Source organism: Podarcis filfolensis (assembly GCF_964270895.1).
Source record: "Podarcis filfolensis genome assembly, chromosome: 1".
Classification (NCBI taxonomy): Eukaryota; Metazoa; Chordata; class Lepidosauria; order Squamata; family Lacertidae; genus Podarcis; species Podarcis filfolensis.
Window position 1 is genome coordinate 40397180 of NC_139604.1, and position 16071 is coordinate 40413250.

Below are 16071 nucleotides of genomic sequence, written 5' to 3' on the forward strand. Positions count from 1 at the left end.
TCATGCCATGCATAATTTTATAACTCGCCTTTTCTCCAAGCTGAAAAGTCCCAAAGGCTGCAACCTTTCTTCACAGGAGAGTTGCTCCATCCCCTTTATCATTTTAGTTGCCCTTTTTTTGAACCTTTTCCAACTCTACAATATCCTTTTTGAGGTGAGGCAACCAGAACTGTACACATGTTCACATATGACTTATCACAAGTCAGAAAAACTTTGGGGGATGTGTTGTAAGTGAAACTGAAGAACACATATTACATTTTCTTGGAGATTAAGATGAATTGGTGAATTTATTAGTAGGATAAAATATTTCCAGCATTTTACAAAAGGGGAACCGCCTGGTATTATAGAAAGAATATGGGGAACATTTTCAAAACATCTCAAGCTGTACATATTTCTGACACACACACACACACACACACTGTGTGTGTGTGTGTGTGTGTGTGTGTGTGTGTGTGTATTCAAGTAATGATTGCTAGATTTAACTCTGCTCTTCCAAATATAAGATTGGAGTCCCCCGCTCCCAATTCTGTTAAAAAGACCTTGAGATTCATAGCAACCAAAAGTGTTGATGAGATTGGTTCTCTCCAATTTAAATGCACCGCTCATCTCAGCTTAGCACAAAATGTGGTTTGCTTCTTATCAGAATAGCCCTTCAGAACCATGATTTTTAAACCTCCGTTGTTATCAACCTTTTAATTGAAAAAGGATGCCTCTTTGTGTGAAGTCCTTTTGGAAAAGAAATACTCTTTGCCTCTTATCACAGGCATGCACTTCCTCAAAGTTCCTGTTTTAGAAGTGTATTAATTGAAAACGCTGTTTGTCAGAGGAAAAGACTTCTGACTGAAGTTGTAAAACAAAGAGAATAGCCATCTCATTTAATCCTTTGAATAAGGTTTTGTTTCCCATTGAAGGAGGGGGAAAAACATCCGGAGGGTAGCAACTTCCTAAATGAAAATCCAGGATGGATTTGGATTTTCCTGCAAATTCTATTCCTACACCATTTTGGAAGGATTCATTGTTTTGTTTATTTTGATGGGAGTTTTAGTCAAAATTTGATAAATTTGTTACATACCTGCCAATAGCTGCATTTTCCCTCATAGTTACAGGATTTAATTAAATTAATCCTCTTCATTCCACCTGTTATGTTGTTATATGCAAAACAGAAAAAAACTTCCTTTTCCCCCATCAAAGGGCAACAGAATAATAACAATGAAGTATTTTTTTTTACTACAGGTAGCACTACCAATTTATCAATCACTTCCTTTTTTGTCTACAAAGCATTTCATGATTTGAAGGTGAAAAACCGACGTGATGGAAATTAGGAGATGCACATGCTTAAGCATGAAAAATTGCGTCGATTCGTAGAACAATGAGTAGGCAGTGCAGAAGCACCCATAGCTGAATTCAAAAATAAGAGTTCAAAAGAGCACAACTATAATAGTTTTATTAAAATACAGCATAGGCCTTATTTTGGCACAACTTGTCAAGCATTTATTGGACTTATACCCAAAGAGACTCTAACCTCTAAATTCATCCACTTAGTTTATTTTTTATTTTTTGCACTGCACTTGCCTGCTTTCTCTCCCCCTCTTTTTTTTTTGGGGGGGGAGGGGGAAGGGAGAATAGAATTAGTTTTGTTTTAAATCCCAAGCTGCCAAAATGTCTTCAGTTTGGCTTTGTGGTATACTGTACATAGCCTGAAGTATAAATTATTTAGCACTCACACATGGTCTGTCATGTCTTGTTACTTAAGTGCAATACAGCTTTCATCTGTGTATACCCAAGGGGGCCGTCCAATTGACAGCTGGTGATGTCACCCCCATTTGGCAATCCCCTTATGAATGGAGAGGGAGGGTGTTAAAGCTTTTTCAACAGGGCTTAGCGTGCTCCTCCGCCTAGTTTAACTCTGTGTAACAGATTTATTTGGACTCATCACTGTTAAGTTCACGGCAGGTAGCACCCCTATTAATTGGGTTTTTAAACAAAATATGGCTCAAAGGGCAACTGTTTCCACTTAACAGAAGGCAGAGCAGATGAACTCTGCTGCCTCCATCCATTTCCATTCCAGATTGAGCTAGTTTGAGTAAAGATCCTTGCCAGTCCCATTATTAGAGAGACTGGAGATGTTGCTTACATCATTGATTAGCTATTAAAAATGGGAAATAATGGGTGATATCCTACTAAGTTGCACTCAGAGTAAGCCCATTGAAATGAATGGACTTAAATGACTTAACCTTGCTGATTTCACTTCACCCAATCAAAATAATAGTATGTATGTATGTGTGTGTGTGTGTGTGTATATATATATATATATATATATATATATATATATATATATATACCAATTCCCGAAAGCTGAAGTTCATATTTTGTGGTTTGGTTGTCAATGTGTTGGTTGTAGAATTGTATTGCAATTAACACCAAAATGCATGTTTATTTGGATAGTGGGGGGAGAGAGAAGTAAAAAACTCATCAATAGGAGATATTGTGGAGGTGTGGCATTGGCACTGTGAAGGTCTATGGAAAGAAAAATGTGTTGTGTCCCATGGAGTTACGTTGTTCTAGAAACAAAGATTGCTCCATTCAAATACAGGACATCTGGGAATCGCAAACATGTTTTGTTTTTTGTCAAATGAGTAAGAAACAATTAAAACAGTGGCTCCTGGGAAAAACCTGAGGCATTATTTATAGCCATGGGGGGGAGGGGGGAGAGAACGTATTCTGCAGATGTGAGTTTTCAGGACTAAAAAAAAGGGTTTCGGTACACAGCACACATGTGCAGAATCTCACAAAACTAAACAGAGTTTTGGTTTCCTTATTTTCTTTCCAACGAGTGCAAAGGTGGGATACTACAGTGAATGGCAACAGGGAAAGCGGGTACTTGTGCTGGTGGAAGGCAGTCTTAGCTCTGTGGGACTCCATGCATGGGCACTTTGTCTGTCATTGTTTGACTAGATCGAGCCCCAGATGTTCAGTTTTAATTTAATTTGCCCTTCACTGAGGTTCTATTTGACTCGAGTTTTTATGCAATTACCAAGGATTGGAAAAAAGAGTCCCCACAGCAAAAGAGACAGGACTCAGCAGATAATGGCAAATTATTTAACAACCGAATCTTGTGCTGCTGCTTTTGCTAGAATCAAGATTGTGTGTCAGCCGCAAAAGGCAATAATATCCTCTTATCCCAGGCAAGTGGAGCGAAGTCATTCATTCAAAGCTATATTAAATAGTTAGATAGTTATTCAAAGGAGTAATATTAGAGAAAAGTGGCCTCTTCAAAAGCTCTTAGGATGAGGTGGCTATCATTCCTTATCGCCACCAGCAGCTCATTTGGTAGCGCAGACACTCTAAGTAAGGTTTCCTCCACAGAACTGGTGTCTGCTTCCGTATGTGTGAGTCTGAGGGGCTGAGCTATACCAGATCCTATAGCCCATTGCTGCCCTGCAGGCCCACGACTAAGTCTGTTGATTTAGTAGGTCTACTCTAAATACAACTAATGTTGGATCTAACCCTTGGGTTTTATGAAATGAGTAGGGAACCTCCAGCCCAGGAGTGGATGGGGAGAGGCTCTGTCCCTGCCTTGCTTGTATTCATTGGCACCTCTCCATGCGTACAAATATACATGGATAGGCACACTGTAGAGTTGTTATTGTCTGTTTATCCAGCTGGAGGTGAAGCCTGCCCTTGTGATGTTGCCCCCCTTGCCCTCACTTAGTCCAAATTAATGGAACATAGGAGCAGCCCAAACATTAAAAAAGGACTGGCAGATTACCAAAGTATGCTAGGGGCTGAACCCTTACCTCAGACTGACTCAGTAATGTATATATCATCCTGCTATATATCATCCTGGTAAGGACCACAATGGCAGGTGCGTAAGTGTTGCTGAAATTAACGGGCATTCATATCCATCTTTTAGTTTCACTTTTAAAGACACATATGTCTGTCTTGTTGTTGCATGTTTAATTTCTACCCGTCTTGCAGCTCTTTCAGATTCACAGCTCAATCCTACCCCTAACCCAATTCAGAAGTAAGCTTATTGAATTCAGTAGGTCTTACTCCAAGGTAAGTGGGGTTATGATTGCATAGTGGTATCAGATATTACTCTTAGAGCAGACCTGTTAAAATAAATGGACCTCAGTGGGTCTACTCTGAGTATGACTATCAGTGCAGGTTATACTGTATATGCCTATTCACTGCAAATATACGCATGCCAACTCAGAAGAAAGTCATGTTGAATTCTAGGCTCCAATCCTGTAGTTACTTTTACTTGGGAATAAGACTCATTGAAAAAGTGGCATTTACTTCCGGGTGGGTACGTTTATCTTAGTTCACAAAATTTATATACTGTTTTGATTGCAAAACAACAACAAATAAATACGGTAAATAAAGCAGTTTACAGTAAGAAAAATGTATACGGCATTGTAAGTCGTTTGTGGCGGCATACTGTATGTTTTTGTGGAGAAATAAAAAAGGTAAAGGACCCCTGGACGGTTAAGTCCAGTCAAACGCAACTCGGGGGTTGCGGCGCTCATCTTCCTTTCAGGCTGAGGAAGCCGGCATTTGTCCACAGACAGCTTTCTGGGTCATGTGGCCAGCAGGACTGAACCGCTTCTGGAGCAACGGGAACACAGTGACAGAATTGCATGGAAACGGCGTTTACCTTCCCGCCGTAGTGGTACCTATTTATCTAGTTGCGCTGCCATACTTTTGAACTGCTAGGTTGGCAGGAGCTGGGACAGAGGCAACAGGATAGCGGGGATTTGAACCACTGACCTTCTGATTGGCAGCCCAAAAAGCTCAGTGGTTTAGACCACAGCGACACCAGTGACCGCGTTCCATTGTTGGATTAGGCCAACATCCCAGCATCCTGTTTTGAAAGCAGCCAACTGCATAGGTCATGCATAGCATGAGACTCTTAAATCCCAGCGTCGTGGGTTCGAGCCACACGTTGGGTAGAAAGATTCCTGCATTGCAGGGGGCTGGACTGGATGACCCTCGTGACCCCTTCCAACTCTTCCGATTTGTAGGAGTCTGACAAGAAGCCAAGCACAAGCGCTCCTTTGATTCCTGACGACGGAGGGAATGCGGCTGAAAACAAATCAATAGCCGGCTTATCCTGCACTGATCTGCACAGCCCTCTTTTAAAAGCCACCCAAGTTTACTACCTTCACTGCCTCCCATGTGAGAGAGAGAGCAATGCAACCCGCCCCCCCCCCCCCCGTTTTATCTAGGCGCCCTTTATCTTATTTTTCCTGAATTTCCCGCGCCTGCCTTTCCGCTGCGACAGGCGACTACCTCTAAGACAAGGGAGGAATGGGAGGACACATTGAGCGGAGGAACTCGGGAAAGCTCGCGAGAACGAGGCCGCTTCGCGCTATGCGTCTCCCTGAGCGAGGAGGGAGGGGTTGAGTGAGCAAAGAACGGCCGGGAGCGCTGTCGCGTGACGTAGCCGCCGTGTCCTCCTGTGCGTGCTTTACGTGCCCGGAAGCAGCGTGAACGGACACGCGGAGGGACTCTGGGGAGAGCAAGTATCGGAAAGGAAAAAAGCGGGGGTCGGGGCTAGAAAAAGAGAGAAAGAGAAAGGGTGGTACGGAAGCCCGTAGGGGACAAAGAAAAGAAATAAAGCGGCTCTGGCCAACTTTATTGCCGGAGGTGGCAAAATGCCCGGCGTTGCCGCCCGTAAGAACCAGGAACGGAACCGAGACAGCGCCATGGAGCAGCCGCCGGCTGATGTGGGTCTCCGAAGGGGGCGGGGTGTGGTGGGGTCTCCTACTGCTTTATTGGGAGGGGGTGGGCACTGAGGGGGGGGGTTCAAGGGGGCGGACTGCAAACTTCAAAGGCCCACTGCCTGGTCAGAAGTCTTCCCCCCGTTTCCGTTTTCTCTCCGTCCCCCCATCCCATTTCCTCACGCGAAACTCCACTGGGAAGGGCTTGGAAGGTGCCATGTTATACCTATGCACGTAACCCCCCCCCCGCCTGCCCCATGAAGACGCTGTCAGGTAACAGGTCTTCATAGTTCCCCGTTACGCGTTTCAATCAAACTCTCCCCCCCCCCCCTCATTGTGCTGTGCAAGATGAGAGCAGCAACTTTTTTGGGGGGTTGGAGTTTCCTCACTCACACAGTGGGAGCGAACTTACTCACAAAAACACTCATCCAGGCATTTTTTAAACATGCAGAAAGACCTGTTTGCTAGAAACAACAGCACAATGAGTTTGTGTGTGAGCGCTGTGTCGCCAAACCTTAAATGAAACTGCTGTCTGTGGGGTGTGCATGTGCGTGGCTATTATTGTCCATCTTCAGGTTAAGGGGTGTCTTACGGAAAGGTGGATGGAGGGGCTGTGCAATTGTTGGCACGTTCCTCAGGGTTAGGGGTGAATAGATTTCAGCTGATGAGCCAGGAGGACATCCTGCTAGGAACAGGGTTGGACAGTGGATGCAGGATTCAACCCTGCCCTCCTCCCCACCACCACCAGTGATGTCAGTTGATGGGCGGGTGGTGTGTGTTAGGATATTTCTGATTGACTGATACTGTTCCGATGGGAGTCTGGAGTTCGTCCAGTGACTACGTGGACGGCTGCCTGATGCCTCTGACTCCCTGGCAGTATCCCAACAACAGGTTATGGGCCTCATAGGCCAAGGTGCAGCCCCTGGGAGGCCAGGGTTGGCCCGTAGGCCAGAGCTTCTCCACCCGTGCCATGTGGTGTCAAAACCTCTATTCTGCTCACTGAACAGGCATATGGGCCTGTTACAGGAGGCTTGCATCATAGAACAGGGTGGATACGTACACTGTACTAATGTCCTAACAAGCTGAAACATGATTAGCTTATTGAATTCTTTATCAAAGGTGATCTGTTCTGAGCACCTATATTTATTATGACTATATCATTTTTATTAAGAAGACCTTTGAACATGAGTCCTCTAGCAGAAAATATGCATTATATAATTTGTGTTATGTGCAAACTATCTTCAGTGTCTTCTGCTTTCATAAATATCTATCATTTATATTTGTTTTCATTGTAATTATTAATTCTTGGAGCAGGCAACTGTCTCCACAGTTGATTTAACAGCACAGTCCTAACTGTGTTTACTGAGAAGTGTCCTGTTGAATTCAGTGGGTAAGTGGGATTAGTCTTGCTGCCTAAACTACTTAGTTCAAGCTCATCTGCTCAAAAATTATTCCCAATAATGATGAGCGGCCCCTGAGAATCAGCTGCTGCATTACCTCTGTTCATGCAAATAGACTTTGAGTATCACAGCCATAAAAGGCAGCTGTACATTGCAGCTTGAATCAGCTCTTTGGTTTGTGGAAGGGTTGGCGATCCAGTGGATGCTGACGCTCATGAAAGAGGGAGGAGATTTTTGTTGATTCCCTTTGCAATTTGATGTTCCACCTCTCATGCTATTCCAGAGGGTCCTCCAGTGATCTGGAGCAGGTTTTTGGGCTGCACAGGACAAAAATCAACCCCTTTCCTTCTGTTAGTAGAAAATTCCTTGCACATGATCTCTGGAGCAATTGTAGCTCGAGAAAATAAAATATATTCCATTCTTGAGTAAACTTAGCTGATAGAGTGATTGGGTAGCATTTGTAATTACATTTTATGTTCATGTCAGTGTTAGGAAAATTGGAATTGCCTAATGCAATAACTAGTTCTATCTATATATTTCCCAAGATGAGGCCATCCTAATATTTCTCTAGTGGAACTATCTTAGGTTCCCCCCCCAATTGTTATTCTGTCTTGCCTATTATTGCCCACTGTGGCTGGCAGTAGAAACAACAAAGAGACTTGTGGCTTCCTAAAGATTAACAAATGTTTTTAATTCATTCATATTGTACAAATTTATAAACAGGTTCACAATCTGAGACCATCAAAGTGATGTACAACAGGGCAAAAATAAGATTAAATATAAATTCTAATAACACTTAAACCATTCCTACAGATGTACAGTTAATGTTTCATAGTCATTTAGGTCACACCTTAGGGGAAACCATCTTAAACAGAAATGTATTCAGTAGATGCCTGAAAGTCATGATGTTGGTTGTCTTAACTAATTTCAGCTGGGAATTGATTCCAGAGGGCTGGAACTGCAACACTAAAAGTCCAGTTTCTAATATAACCAGAGCATACCTCTGCGGCATGCGGTACTCTCAGCAGCAGCCCATCTGAGAAGCGCAGTTGCTGGGCAGGGGCATATTGGGGGGGGTTGATCCTTTAGGTAACCTTTCTTAGCATAACCTTTTATGGACTGGAGTCTTGTTTCCTGAGATACCAAGGATAGAAATTAGGATCATTTATTTATTACACGGAGCCTCAAATAGTATATTGAAACATAATGAGGTTGCAGCTTTAATATTTAGTTACTAGAGTGTTTTCTTAGTCTCACATTATTAATCTGAAACTACACTAGAGTAAATGGGATGAAAAAGTTTGGAAATATAGTCTAAATTCTGGGAACACTGCATTCCTTGTATTCCCATTTGTGCACCTGTTAGGCACAAGCCTGAGTAAATAATGAACTCTGTTCCATGACTTGAAGTCTGGGTCTGGCAGATCAACTGGGATATTGAATGCCATAGTCCAATTCCTCCACAAAAAGCAATCTATTCCCATAGGTTTATAGCTGGTGGTTGCAGCTGAGTTATTTGAGCTTATATCTGTTATGGCGATGATGCATGGGAAGCATGGTGATTTCACAGTTGTCAAGGCTCAACTCATTCTGTGATAAAAGCGTAGTTTGAGAAAGTTGATCCCTAGGCTGATGTCACTCACATGATATTTTCCCGTTTGTGTGTGTGTGTGTAATGATCAGTACTAAAGGCAATGTCACGTAGCATATAGTGCTGAATTTAGCTTGTGGTGTACATTTTAAAGTAACTTGATAAAAGATGAATGCAAACTTGATGAGATGTACATATTCTAGACCACCAAAAGCAAAGTGAAAATTGGCTCTTATTTGTAGATTCCATTCCGTGTTTAGCACTTGACTTCTTATATAGAACATTGCCATCCATTAAGAGCTAGCAATGCTCAAATGAAGTGTGTCATTTCAGATTTGTGTACACAACATGCAGGGTTTTTTTTGTTTTTGTCTTATTTGGACTCTGGCTTGGCATAAAAGCTTTTAGCATAACACACTGTTCTTCCCCTTTTTAGGATTATGCCAAGGAAAGGTATGGAGTATTGCCGCTGATCCAGTCTCAGGAGAAACCAGGTCAGTTTCAAAATTCTGGAAAGCATACAAAAACCTATTGGGTTGTAAATACCACAATCTGCAAGATAGTGCTGATAGTTGTGTCAGGTCCAATATACAGATAACCATTTCTAGCTGCAGTGGAGCCAGTCTGTCTGAGGGAAAAAAGGTAAGAGGTTGTTTCACTTCATGCTTGCAGTTAACAAAATACTGTGGAACTTCAGCTAAATTTAACACATGACAAAAAAAAAAAACCCCAGTCACACTTGCTATGTGCTAAAAATCTGAGAGAACAATTGGCACATATTAATACAAAAATTATAGAGGCCCCTTTCTCTTTGTGAGCTAAGGAATCCTGTTTGCAGAATGCTTGTGCTAGGACTTCTGCTTGTGCAGATGGGGCTCCCCCCCTTCTCCCTCCCTCCTTGCACCCCCCAAAATCTGCTTTGAGGGGATCAGGAGAAGCCCTGGAACAGCACACGGGAGGAGGAGAGGTGGGATTGCTGAGTCTAGCAAGCCAGAATGCTTGCCATGACGGAACAATTGCCTTAGCACAACATTAGATTCCTTCTTGAAACTTTGCTTACAGATGTAAATTTCAATGAATACAATTGGACTGACTTCTATGCATTCATAGGATTGCAGCCATGGTTTCTTGTAATCATACATCAAGTATGGGAAGTCATCCAAAAGTTGTTTAACTCCCCTTGGCCATAGTGGCCAACGGTCATGGATGATGGGATTTGAAGTCCATCAACTTCTGGAGGGCTACACCTCTACTTGTTGGCATTTGTCTATCTTGAGAGACAGTGCTGTGTGCCTCTGGCACCAAACTGACACCCTAAGACACAAGGCTGGGCAGTGTATATGGAGGTCCTTTGCTGCCCATACGACAAGACTTCCCTCTCAGCCTTGTAGATATGGTCAAAAGGAAAGCAGAGCAATATGTTGGGCACCATTTTAACTACAGGAGTTGCCAGAAGGAGGTGTACAAGGCCCCATCCAACCATCTTAGGGACTCCGTTCTGGATTTGTGTAGGGTTTACTCCCTAGCCTTTTCTTCTCCTGAATATATCTCACAAGGTATCAGAGGTTTAGGTTCAGAGGTTTCCTTCTCCTGGATGTACTACCTTCCCAGCTTGACGAGCCAAATCTGCCCTTCACTTCCCTCTACAGCTCATGCAGAAACCGCCTTCTTGACCTTTGAGCCCACTATTGGTCTCATCCGTTCAATCTGCTGAAGCCTGTCTTCACATGCAGGGGAAGTCCCTAACTCACTGAGGGTTTGAGAGCCATCAAATGCCCTCACCTGGTTTAGCTGGCCAGTCGAAGCCGTTTCATGGGGTTTGAGTGCTGTCGCATGCTGATGGCTTCTAGGAGCCACAGGAGAGAGATGAGTGCAGGGTGGGGACCAAAGATGGGACAAACTATCCCAGAAAGAGAATGACGTGTCCCCTACCAAGGGTACTACCCCTTGCCTAACACTCCACACCCCTCCTCTTACGTAATTATAAAAGGAGCATTAGATATGCACAAAACGTAGCTAATAATGGCCTTTTTTCAATTGTTGGGTGTGGCCCAGCAACTCACTTGGGCTAATAAGACAGTTTATTTGTACAGTGGTACTTCGGGTTACATACGCTTCAGGTTACAGACTCCGCAAACCAAGAAATAGTACCTTGGGTTAAGAACTTTGCTTCAGGATGAGAACAGAAATCATGTTCTGGTGACGCAGCAGCAGCAGGAGGCCCCATTAGCTAAAGTGATGCTTCAGGTTAAGAACAGTTTCAGGTTAAGAACGGACCTCCGGAACGAATTAAGTACATAACCCAAGGTACCACTATATGTCTACAAATACATCAAGCCACTCGTGCGCACTTGCCTGTTTCCCGGGTAGGCATGTTTATGGCTTCAGTTCAGCCTTGCAGATAAGTCCATAATAGATATTACACTACATGAATTTGTATTTGGACATAATGCCAGCCTTTGAGAAGTCATGTTCTGTGTGCGAGCTGGGAGTAATCCAAGCACGTATGTGTTGGGATGTATATTGTGCTGCATTTGCAAAATGCAGCTTTGAAGAAGAAACAAATTAAGAGGTTTGGTTCTCGTTTTTGAGAAAGAAAGAGAAACATGAGGGGGAAAATTGGGCAGTGGTTCACTGCATCATGTAAAGAAGGAGTTGGAAGGAATAGAAAGTTGGATAGCGCTTTAAAAAGGTTGATTAAGTTGCCATTGTGGATTGGAGAAAAGGAAAGCATTCAGATTCAATGTTTAAAGAAACAAGTTATTAGAATTTTCTTCTTCTTTTTAAAAAAACACCATTAAGGAAAAGCAACAGATTACTTCACCTACTTGTGCAAAAATAGTTTTCTGCAGTATGTTTCTCTTTAGCAGTTGCTTTCTGATTTTTTTATAGAAGCAGTGCAATAGTTGAAAATAATTATTTGGACCTTGTCAGAACATGTAGTCAAATGTGTTTGCCATCTGGTTTTAATGAAAGTTGGGCCATTATGTCTACAGTAATTTTTTAAAAAGTTAATCTAATGCACATTTTGGGTGATGCCTTGAACATTAGGGACTTATGAAAAGGGTGATACCTCATTTTGTCCTTTTTATTCATGTCTGGAAAATGTTGCAGCTTTGTAATAATTTTAAATCGTTGATGTAATTCTGTCTGACTAAGGCTTAGCAGATCTGTTTCAGTTTTCGTTAGCATTGGTGAAACTTGAAATTGGATTAGAACTTGTTACTCCGTTTCATCGTTTTTCTATTTTTCCGCCTCAAGCGCATCAACAGTGTAGTGGTGTATCCCTTTTACCACAGATCCCTGTTTCAGAGTAATTTGTTTTCAACAGCTTAATCCAATGCATGTTTGCTAGAAAGTAAGTCACAATGTGTTCAGTGAGGCTGACACTATCTGTTAAGTGTGTTTAGGATTTTCTGTCCAAACTACTTAGAGAAGACAACATCTCTCCTTCATGGAAGAGCAGTGGTTACCTCTAACCATTCCCAAACTTATTCATATCAACAGAATTACCTCTGAGATTCATGGTATTCTTCACATAGAACTTCCTTAGAGTCATCTTATCCTTTTAAAAGCTTAAATGAATCTGCAGAACCTAAAAGAATTATTTGAAGAGAATCCAACCTCAACGTATAATATAGTAGTTGTATAGCTGTGAAAGTGAAAAATCAACAAAACAGACACATCTTGGAATAGGAAAACACTAAAGTCAGAAGTTGGAAGCAGACAGAGAGAGAGAGAGAGAGAGAGAGAGAGAGAGAGAGAGAGAAAGAAAGAAAGAAAGAAAGAGAAAAGCTTCGTGTGAAAAGAGCAGACATCTATGGTACTACACAAGGTAGTTGTGCTTCCAGACAGAAAGAACCAACTCCAGTACCTGAAGCAGTGGTTTTCAACTTAACACAGATATTAATAGTTTACAAGATTGCTTGCCTTATTAAAAAGGCAACATTATTTATTATTTATAAAATGTGCATACCACTTAGCATGAAGAGAAATCTCTAAGAGGCTATCATAAAATGTAATTTAAAAAGTCAATATAAATTCATATAAAATGCAGGAATCAAATAAAATCTTAAAAGCTAAGTAAAAACGGAATAAAACTGAGCAGCGTGGACCTTGGCACGTGGGATGAGTTGGGTTTTCGTTGTGAACGGAGCAGCATTCACCAATGGCATCCTTAGGGCAGAGAGTAGGATGGCTTGTAACCACCTGGGTTTCCCCACCACTCCGATGGATATCCCTTCCTCTCATTTTCTGACCACGACATGCAATCTTTGTATGCACAGTACTTCATATTCTCTCTATTCCTCACCAAAGACTCCTTAACTTGCATACCTTATATTAAACACTACAGTACTCAACTCAACGTTCATTCATTCATTCATGCTGCTCCACCTATTCCATTCATTCCTCTAAAGCACTTGGTCAGATTATTCAAAGGGGTAATAATAAATAATAATAATAATAATTTTTATTTATAGAACTATGTGTGTGAAACAATAAACCCTCATACCCAGGGAGAGGTACCATGCATAATGTATTGCTGTCATCCAAATGGGAGGTTAAGAAAACAAACTTCATATCCAGTACCAAGTCAGAGATGGTGAACTGACTGAAGCTGGGAAAAGGCATCCCTTGCCACCAAGACCACCAGGGTTTCATTTCTGCCACAAATGCTTTGTAAATAGCTTTACAGGGTAGCTTTGTTGCATCAAAATGGCTATCGATCCCCCTTCCCATGAATATAATTGCTAACCAAGTAATGTATTGCCTGCAGATCGTGTGTTGGTTCGAATAAAGGACTTGACAGCAGAGAAAGCCGATGACGTTGTCTGGGTTCGTGGGAGGATTCATACCAGCAGAGCAAAAGGTAAGCTTAGCTCTTCCAAGCTAAGATAAGCCTTTCTCAACCTGGTGCCATCCTCTAGATAAGCCTTTCTCAACCTGGTGCCATCCAGATGTTGCTGGACCACAACTCCATCAACCCTGATCATTGGCCATGGTGGCTGGGATTGATGGGAGTTGTGGTTCAAAATTATATTGGGGGCACCACGTTGGGGAAGACTGTCCTAGACTGTTTATGCACCATTTATTTATTTAGATGTTTTATGTACTGCCCACAGCTTATGACAAAACAAACTATCTGTGGATCTGTCCTTTATTAAAGGTCCATGAAAATTAACACAGTTCTTTAAAAACATTTTATTATGGGTCAGGAAGGGTCAAGTTTTCTCCCCTTGTCCTGATGAACTACAGTGGTACCTCGGGTTACATACGCTTCAGGTTACAGACTCCGCTAACCCAGAAATAGTACCTCGGGTTAAGAACTTTGCTTCAGGATGAGAACAGAAATTGTGCTCCGGTGGTGCGGCAGCAGCGGGAGGCCCCATTAGCTAAAGTGGTGCTTCAGGTTAAGAACAGTTTCAGGTTAAGAACGGGCCTCTGCAACGAATTAAGTACGTAACCAGAGGTAGCACTGTACTCTGAATAGCAGCTATGGGATTTTGCAAGAAAATATTCCAGCCTGCTGTGTCAAGGATATCTAGATATCTCCCTGGCAGGAAAATGAGGTGGAAGCGTACCCAGCAACAAGCTGAAGGCCTTCACCTAGTTCCCTCAGTTTGCAGCCTGAAATGATAGCTAAGCTGTTTACTCAGGAGTAGATTGCTAGGAGATGGCCCCAGACTGCTTGCTTGGAAATAGTTGCATGTGTTTAAAAGTGCTCTAGATTCTTGCTTTCTGTGTCTTTCCCTCCTGGATTTTTATGGAATGTTACACTCTTGAGAACGGTTTGCCACAAATGCAGTAGCCAAAACTTTTTATTTCTGTTTTCCATATTGCAAAATAAATGTCCCTGTCTTGCTGTGTTAGTTCTTTTTCTATAGTTAAACATGGTAGAAAGACCTACAGGTAAATACTGTGCTTTAAAGAAGGCTGTATAATGAAATACTTACTTTTAAATGCCTCTAAAGTTATAAAGTACTATTCTGAAGTAAAATTTTAAACCATTGCCGAAGTATCAGTCATCAGGCTTACTAGAATTTCTCTTTTCAAGTTGGATAATCGGAATAAAGCTAGTTTGTGTTACTTCCTAAGTTTTAAAGGAAATGGGAAACCCTGGAACGAATTGGCCTTTCATGTAGCCCCAAACAAAATATGTCAGCTCATTATTATTTTTTTAAAAAATTGTTCTTACAGTGGCCTCAAAGAAATCCTTATCTAAGCTTGAGCTATATGGCATGGCTTGTTCAGACAGAACCACCTGCCTGTCATTTTTCTTCACTCTGGGAGCACTACTTCTCTTGGGGATCACTTTCCATTGCACAAGTTTAAATATGCTTTGACCTCTTCAGGTGACATACAAGTCTGACAGATGTTCCATTTGTTTGAACTTCACTTACCTCATGGTTGAGAAACCGTACATTTAAAGAAAAAAGGCTTTCCGGAACAAAATATGACAATAGTTTGAGGAACTGGAGTTGAACTCTGCTCCCCAAAATCTTTGACATGCTTGATAGAAATGCTTCTTGTATTGGGCATAAATAGGGAGAAAAGAAAGGTTAGTTACTAAATCTGGTCAGTTACCTATTTCACTATAGTGTCATACTTGTTCTGGGGGCATAAATGTTAACAGTAAATGTCCCAGGGATTTGTGTGTGTGTGTGAGAGAGAGAGAGAGAGAGAGATTTTCACCATCATCATCATCATCATAATAAACAGTCATACCTTGGTTTTCAAACAGCTTGGTTCTCGAACGTTTTGGCTCCCGAACGCCGCAAACCCGGAAGTGACTGTTCCAGTTTGCGAATTATTTTTGGAAGCTAAATGTCCGATGGGGCTTCCGTGGCTTCTGATTGGCTGCAGGAAGTTCCTGCAGCCAATCAGAAGCCGCGCTTTGGTTTCCGAACATTTTGGAAGCTGAACGGACTTCCGGAACAGATTCCGTTCGACTTCCAAGGTACGTCTGTACTAGCAAATGTTTATAGTGGCCTGAATGGGTGTGCCAGCTTTAACTTGCATATATGTTGTCAGGGGCTCGGGAGCAGGAGCACAGGGGAGAGAGGAAATGGAGAGCGAAGGGGAAGAATCCGAGGGCAGCGTAGGGGAGTATGACAGTGACCCGAGAGATTCCATGAGCTTCTCCAGCGAATCAGAAGATTCCCAGAAGGGGGCGTCGATGGTCAGGGCAAGGGGGGTTCCAGGGGGGACGCACCAGAAACAAGGAGCCAGCGGGGACCCCCAAAGCAGCAGCGGGGGATCAGGACCAGTTTCCCCACCAGAGCGTAGTGGGGGGGAAGAGTCACATGTGTCAGGACCAGCGTCTCCTCCAGCGGGGAGAGAAGATGAGTCAGGGCTG

The 16071-nt window shown here is 42.5% G+C and overlaps 1 protein-coding gene across 1 annotated transcript in view; it reads left to right on the forward strand.

Annotated features, from left to right (window-relative positions):
* Nucleotides 1-5359: 5359 nt before the first annotated feature.
* DARS1 (aspartyl-tRNA synthetase 1) overlaps nucleotides 5360-16071 on the forward strand; it is a 48866-nt gene continuing 38154 nt past the window's right edge. The window contains exons 1-3 of the mRNA XM_083580155.1: nucleotides 5360-5729; nucleotides 9151-9208; nucleotides 13492-13584. Coding sequence (XP_083436281.1) covers nucleotides 5658-5729; nucleotides 9151-9208; nucleotides 13492-13584 — 223 coding nt within the window. The 5' untranslated portion in view covers nucleotides 5360-5657. The remainder of the gene's footprint in view (nucleotides 5730-9150; nucleotides 9209-13491; nucleotides 13585-16071) is intronic.